Here is a 7,867-nt window from a genome sequence, read left to right as displayed (position 1 = left end):
TTCCTTCCTTCCTTCCTTCACTCCTTCCTTCCTTCCTCCCTCCCTCCCTCCGTCCTTCCCTCCCTTCCTTCCTTCTCCCTTCTTGCTCCTTCCCTTCCTCTCCTCTTCATGAATCCCAGGCTGGCCTCGAACTTGCCAAGCAGCTGAGGATGACATCGAGCCTTCTCTCTTCCTGCCTCCACCTCCCAAGAAGCATGCACCACCATTCCCATTTATGCTGTGCTGGGAAGCAAGCCAAGCACAGTTAGAACTGAGCTGCATCTATAACTTCCCTGTGCCTTTAGTTGCTTTTCATGCATTTGATGCAGACCTGGGATTAAATGCTCTCCTCCTGAGGTTGCTGAGGACCTGAATTCGTTCGTCACAGGTTACGAGATGACATGACAGTCTGTGTAGCAGACTTTGGCCTCTCTAAGAAGATTTACAGTGGTGATTATTACCGCCAAGGCCGCATTGCCAAAATGCCTGTGAAGTGGATTGCCATAGAGAGCCTGGCAGACCGAGTCTACACAAGCAAAAGTGACGTGGTATGTATACAACTTTATTTGACAAAGGTGGGGACACACTGAAAGCAATGGCTGAGAGTGATGATTACGCTCTGATAAACTGAGGGTTGGCAACATGCTCGGACCATGCTTTAATGTAACTCATTTACTCATTTGTTTGCTTTTTGTGGTCCTGGAATTGACCCTAGGACCTCGCACATGCTATGAGAACTTTCTAATATAATTTCTCAACCTCGCTCTTCCATACTTTTAAGACTTAATTTTATTTTAATTATGTGTATAAGTATGTGTATCTGCACATGTATGCAGGTGTTCTCAGAGGCCAAAGGCATCAGATCCCCTGGAGCCTGAGCCAATCACAGGTGATTATGAGTCAAAATGGATGCTCTTAACCACTGAGCCATCTCTCCAGCCCCCTTTACTTTTTATTAATTTTTATATGTATGGATGTTTGGCCTACGTGTATACCTGTGCATCATGTGTGTGCCTAGGGCCCATGGAGGCAGAAGACTGCCGGATCCCCTGTAACTAGAATTACTGATGGTTATGAACCCCCATGTGGGTGCTGGAAATTGAACCCAGGTGATCTAGAAGAGCAGACAGTGATCATAATCACTGAGCCACTTCTACAGTCCTTTATGCCTTTTTTTTTGAAGCAGGATCTACCTATGTAACCTAGAAAGTCCTTGAACTCCCCATCCTCCTGCTTCATCCTCCTCAGCAGCTGGGATTACAAATGTGCACCATTAAACCTGACTTTTATATCTTGTAGAAGCTTTAATTCCGGCACAGTAGATTGTGGTGAAGTGCTCACATCCAGAAACCTATGCTCCACATATGACCTGCAGAGATTGCCCTGTTTCTTTCCTACAAATGAATGACTTGTTGCCCATAACTAAGATAGTCACATTAGATTGAATGAGTTCATTTGGCGGCCTTTGGAACCCATCTGCTCTATAGAAGATGCTGTGTAGTTACACCCTTGACCCAAGATTGGGGAAAGAAAGCACTCCACACCAAGAGGATAACAGCTAAATGAGCAGTGTTGATATGGGATGGGGTTCTATCTGCCTTTAGCCAAGTTTCCCAGAATAGCGTTGGTACAAATGGGGAACTACGGGACTTCACCCCCTGTGTTGTTGTGTTGGGAGAACAGTGGGCCTCAGGCATAATTACCAGCTTTGTGCTTCGTCACCAGAGCTTTAAGGAAATGAATGACCTTTCCCCATGAAAACATCCATTCAGCCTTCGTGGAAAGACTTCTGTCCTAACTTCTTGTGGCTTTGTTCTCAGTGGGCTTTTGGCGTGACCATGTGGGAAATAGCCACACGGGGAATGACTCCCTACCCTGGAGTCCAGAATCATGAGATGTACGATTACCTTCTCCATGGCCACAGGCTGAAGCAGCCGGAGGACTGCCTGGATGAATTGTAAGTGAGCATCCGTGTGTCATCGGGCTTTCTGCATGGGAGCGGCTACCTGACTGTGCAGTGACCTGGGAGCCACAGGCATGGCTAGGGGAAGTAGGGCCCGCTGTTAGCCAGGAGAGCCCGTGCAGAGAGCGCCACTCACGGAAGCCTCAGGCCAGCAGGCATTCCTGATGCAGGTGGTAGTGTATGCCCAGCTCCTATGAGCCCACTGTGGCTCACTTATCCAAAAGGTTTCAACCTCCATCAATGGGCACAGTCAAGACAAGGTACCAGTATATGTTTCCAAACAACCTAAGAACCACTAGGAAGTAGATGCTGCCAATAAATAGGCTTGCTTTATAGTATATGAGGTACTGGAATCCTTTAGCCCTTACTCACTTTGAACCCGGTCCTCCTTTTTCTCTATGTTCTCAAACATACTGATCACACTCAGGAACCTGGACCAGGACCTTTGGGAGTAAACTGGCTCTTGGAATGGCTTGGGAAGGATTCTGCCAATGCAGTTGCTTAGCCCTGTGCCTACTAGAGGCTACAGTGCTGTTGGCACAAAGTGGACCTAGAAATTCTGTGTTTAAAATGTTCCCTGGAGACCTGTGCTTGTTCAGGTGCGAACTGTCCCAACTCCCACCACAAAGCACAGCCAATCAAGACAGACCTCTCTATCTTCAGTGCCACGCATCATAGAAGGAGACCCAGGTGCTGGATCTGGACACACATGTATGGCCACAGAAGCTGGCTTAAGCTCTCTCTCCCTCGTATCATGAGCAACATAACGTATGTTCTTTGGAGAACTGTGGCTCTTGACAAAAGCAACCAAAGTGGGGAAAGGTTTATCTCAGCTCCCAGTTCAAGGTACTGTCCATCTCGGTAGGGAGGTCAAGGCGACAGGACCTTGACACAGCTGGTCGCATCACATCCACAATAGGGAACAGAGAGTAGGGAATTCTTGCTGTTCCTCAGCCCCCTTTCTCATACAGTCCAGGATCACCAGCCTAGGGAATGGTTCCATCCACAGTTAAGAAGAATCATCCCATGCTGGTTAAGGTAATCAATGTCATCTCTCACAGCCATGCTCCTAGGCTCATCTCCCAGATGATATGGAGTCTGACAAGTGGATAACACTAACCATCATGGTGCGTTTGCATGTGTGGGGTGTACACCTGTGTGTCATACACATGCGCATATGTGGAGACTGAGATTGGTGTCCTCCTCAATTGATCTCCACTTTTATCTACTGAGGCAGAGTCTCTGGCTGAACCTGGAGCTCAGGGATTTGACTTGTCCCCAAGCATCCCGACTCTTCACATTCTGATGACTGGGAATGTAGGCAAGCCACTTTAACTGTAGGCATGCTGAGGATCCAAATTCTGGTCCTCAGGCCTGAGAAACAAGTGTTTTATCCACCGAACCATCTTCCCAGCCTTGTCATTCCAGTTTGATCTCTCCAAGCACTCTGAGCTTTTTTTTTTTTTTTGGTTTTTCGAGACAGGGTTTCTATGTGGTTTTGGAGCCTGTCCTGGAACTAGCTCTTGTAGACCAGGCTGGTCTCGAACTCACAAAGATCCGCCTGCCTCTGCCTCCCAAGTGCTGGGATTAAAGGCGTGCGCCACCACCGCCCGGCTGCACTCTGAGCTTTTCAAGACAATGTCTTGCAGTGGTGACATACAGGGGGTTTTTTTTTGTTATTTTTTTGTTTTGTTTTGTTTTTGTTGTTTTGTTTTGTTTTTTCGAGACAGGGTTTCACTGTACTTTTAGAGCCTGTCCTGGAACTAGTTCTTGTAGACCAGGCTGGCCTCAAACTCACAGAGATCGGCCTGCCTCTGCCTGCTGAGTGCTGGGATTAAAGGCGTGCGCCACTACCGCCTTGATGGTGAGGTTTCTTCAAGGACCATGGGCTTGGGATATTCTCATCATATTTAGTAAGAACATTATAAAAACATAGGCCAGAAGTAGCTCTGTCATGGAGCAGCATGTGGGATGCTGGTGCCAGCGAGTATATGCAAGACCCTCAGGCCTATCCCAAGCTCTGTCCCTGCTGCCCCATTCTGCACACAGGGCCAGATCACCTTGTACACAACACCCTAGGTCTATCTATGGCTCAGACTCTAAACCAAACACAAGGAAGATTGTTTTGTTCCCAGCCACAGCCCGCTTTGTGGTTGAAGAAATCTAATACTTAGCAGAAACAAAGGCTGTAAAGTCTCTTGAAAACATCTTAAAAGTCCTGATTCGATTCGTTCTAGGGTTTCACGGTAGTTTTATAAAGGGCTGTGTTAATGAAATGTTGGCTTCTGGAAATGAGGAAGCTTTCCTATGTAGCCACACTGCCCAGGAAGTTTTGTTGTGGTTTCTTTCTGAGCCGTCCCCCTGCACCAGCAGAAGCTGACATTAGCAAAGGTCAGTCTGGGTCTGAGTGAGGTCTAAGCTGTGTCACACTGTGGTTTTTATGTGTTTCACTTCAGACTAAAACAAGAGACTGCTGAGCTGGTGTTCTCTGAGAACACTTTTAGGTGGCAGAGACAGAGTCAGCTCCCCTCCTATGGCGGGGACCCAGGTGGTTGTAGGCAGCCTACAGTCCCCATGTTCCTAATGGCTGCATGCCCCCGGCTTGCAGATGTGCTGTGGTCAGCAGTCTGGTGAAGCAGGCTTTATTCCTGAGTCTTAAGTGTATGCCGGCAAGCAACAGCATCTCCCAAAGAGGCTTCTGTGCTTCCTGTTCTGGGACATTCTTTTTTTAAAAGAAAACACAAAATGAATATTCTGAACTTCTCAGAGTCCGAGCTTGGCTGGGATGAATGCACTCCTGTGTGCAGCTACTCTTTGGCTTCTTTGAGCTATCCGAAATGTAGCTACATCAACTACGAATGTGGTTCAGTGGTGAGGGAGCTCGCCTAGCTTGCACAAGTTCTTATGCTCAGTCTCCGGTACTGTAAAATAAAGAGATAAGAGAGTGAGGAAAAGATCCAGGAAAGGAAGGAGAAGCAGGGGTGGGGGTAGACAGATCTCAGTCACAGAGCTCCTTGGTCCCTACTCTCCAAGCCTGCTCCTCAGAGGGTCACCTCTCCCCACACTGTCTCTTCTGTCATGGAGGGGGACCAGAATGTCGTCAGTCTTTCTTCCTGCTACCCAAGATGCCACTTTCTGCTATGCTTCGATCAACTTCTGTAGGACATTTCCCTAAGCTGAGCTCGCCACTTTCTGCTATGCTTCGATCAACTTCTGTAGGACATTTCCCTAAGCTGAGCTCGCCACTTTCTGCTATGCTTCGATCAACTTCTGTAGGACATTTCCCTAAGCTGAGCTCTTTATGACCTCTCTGGCATCCTCAGAGCCTTCCTCGCCAGCTGTCTGCAGTGCTCCATGGCATGAGAACCCTTCCTTCATCCTCTGGTAGTCTTATTCCCCACAGGATCCTGTTGGCCAGCAGTTATTCTTCAGAAGTTAGAATTCCTTTCCTCACTGGGCATGGTAGCACACACTTTTAATCCTAGCAGAGGCAGGCTGATCTCTGAGTTTGAGGTGAGCCTGGTCTATATAGTAAGTTTCAAGATCCAAGTACTACATTACAAGAACCTGTCTTGGAAAAAAAAAAGAAGGAAGGAAAGAAGGGAGGGAGGGACTGAGGGAAAGAGGGAGGGAGGGAGGGAAGGAGGGAGAGAGGGAAAGAAAGAAACAAAAAAGGAAGAAGGAAGGAAGGAAGGAAGGAAGGAAGGAAGGAAGGAAGGAAGGAAGGAAGGAAGGAAACGAAGCAGAGCTGAAGAGGTATCTCTCACCAACTACACTGGTTATTACAGAACAAAACTGTTTATTCTTCAAGGGGACCTGGGTTCAATTCCCAGCACCCATATGGCAGTTAACAACAGTCTGTAACTCCAGTTTCAGGGCATCTGACACCCTTTTCTGGCTTTTGTGGGCAGTGCATGCATACAGTACACAGACATTCATTCAGTAAAAAACACCCATATGTTATATATATAAAGTGAGAATAAATAAAACTTTAAAAAACAAACAAGTATCCCCATCTCCTTCCTCTCCCATTGCTGACACTGACATCACAGAAACCAGGGATTTCAGTCCCATCATGATGACATCATAGCATAAATACAGTGTACGGGGCAGAACCTTCAACCCCCTTCCCCAAGGGTTCTCCTCCATTGCTTAGACAGCAACCAAAGAGATTCTCAAATATTATAATCACAAGCTGGGGTACCTGTGTGGTAGAGAACTTGCCTAGTATGCACAGGCCCTGGTACCATCCTAAGTACACAGACAGATAATTACAATTATATTCTGGTAATGGATTGCTTCTGGATACCATTTTCCTGTGGTCTCCTAGCCCCTTATCATATCTTTGAAAGTCATATTTAAGATGGGCATAGTGAGGTATGCCTGTTCAGGAAGGTCAAAAGTTTGAGGCTATGCAACAAGGTCCTTCTCATATATCCTATATAGACATACATATATATCTACATATACACACATATCTATATTAGTATATATCACACTTATATTCTCATAAAGTATTAGACATGAAAAGGAAAATAAATTTCACGATAGCACTGCTACTTTTCTCTATAAAGATGGGTCACTTAGCGCTTTCTTCTAAGACGTGGAGTAAGAGGAAGGGAATTAGCCAGCATGGGAACAGTAACGAAAAGGATGTTATGTCCCTAAGGACTGAATTTCTCAAAGCCCAGCTGAGCAAACAAGTAAGTCCCTCTGTAAAATTGGAGGCCTGCAAATTGACGGATGGTGCGAGCACCTCAAACACAGAAGCAAAGGTTGTTTGCCCCGTCTAAGTGACTAGCTCCTGAGAGCGAGTTAGAGAGACTAAAAGGAACTCCTGGGGCAAAGATGGAGCAGGGCTGTGAGGGAGCCGGGTGTCAGGGGGGAGTTCCGGGTTGAGGTCCCACTCTGGAAGTTTCCACATTCAAGAAGCAGGTAACAGTCCTGGTAAATAAGGTTGAACTAGACAATAAAAGGTCATGTGTGCACGGATGAGATCTGTGTGCTGTGTGTGAGGACTAACACTTTCTAGGATTAACCCAAGGATCTATAGATTATATATAAATGTAAAAATGGGAATTGCACATTTCTGTTCCTGAGAAACCAGTAATCGGCATGAATCAGATAATTTAGATTCTGGTCAGTTTCCTTTTTTTCTTTTTAAAGATTTATTTATGTGTGTATTGTACATATTCAAAAGAGGGCATCAGATCCCATGGGACTACAGTTAGAGATGGTTGTGAGCTGCCATTTGGGTGCTAGGAGTTGAACTCAGGACCTCTGGAAGAGCAGTCAGTGCTCTTAACCTCTGAACCATCCCTCGGGCCTTCAGCTCAGTTTGCTTGTTCAGTGATATTAATATCAATTTCCCAAAGCAGGAAGGATCAAAATGAAATGCTGGCATGACTCTTGCACAGCCCAGTAATTTCCAGTTGTCATATCCTTCCCACGTCCCTCGATTGTAATCCTTCATGATAATAGACCTTGGGGGTGACGTTGCCTGGCAGAGAGGAGCATCCCCTGGAAAACTCAGCAGAATGGTCTTGAGGAGCACTTGTGTGATGGACTCACCCAACCCGACCCTCATTTCTCTGCTTCCCTCTGCTACCTACGAGCCTGTGCTTTCATTTATAAAGTGCGGTGGCAGAGCTGTCAGGAAGATCAGAAGGGAGTGACACACACTACACACCACTCAGTCACCCCTCGTGTGCCACACTCTAGCTCTGGATCTTCTTACTTAGTTCCCTGCTCCAACTAAACCAGCCCAACTAAATCAGCGTTCTTGGTCACAACCCAGTTTAATGGTATAGACGGGGATTAGCAAACTTGTTTGGTAAGTGTCTTAGCTACTTTTCTATTGCTGTGAAGAGACACAATGACGAAGGCAACTTGCAAAAGAAAACATTTAATTGGAGACTTGCTTAC

The 7,867-nt window shown here is 46.4% G+C and overlaps 1 protein-coding gene across 1 annotated transcript in view; it reads left to right on the top strand.

Moving 5' to 3' along the window:
- Mertk (MER proto-oncogene, tyrosine kinase) overlaps positions 1-7,867 on the top strand; it is a 103,903-nt gene that overhangs the window by 92,955 nt on the left and 3,081 nt on the right. Inside the window, exons 17-18 of the mRNA XM_026788459.1 lie at positions 368-527; positions 1,800-1,936. Coding sequence (XP_026644260.1) covers positions 368-527; positions 1,800-1,936 — 297 coding nt within the window. The remainder of the gene's footprint in view (positions 1-367; positions 528-1,799; positions 1,937-7,867) is intronic.

The sequence above is a fragment of the Microtus ochrogaster genome, unplaced genomic scaffold (assembly GCF_000317375.1).
Source record: "Microtus ochrogaster isolate Prairie Vole_2 unplaced genomic scaffold, MicOch1.0 UNK3, whole genome shotgun sequence".
Classification (NCBI taxonomy): Eukaryota; Metazoa; Chordata; class Mammalia; order Rodentia; family Cricetidae; genus Microtus; species Microtus ochrogaster.
Note: the sequence above shows the minus strand (reverse complement) of the source record. Positions and strands in the feature narration are given on the sequence as shown.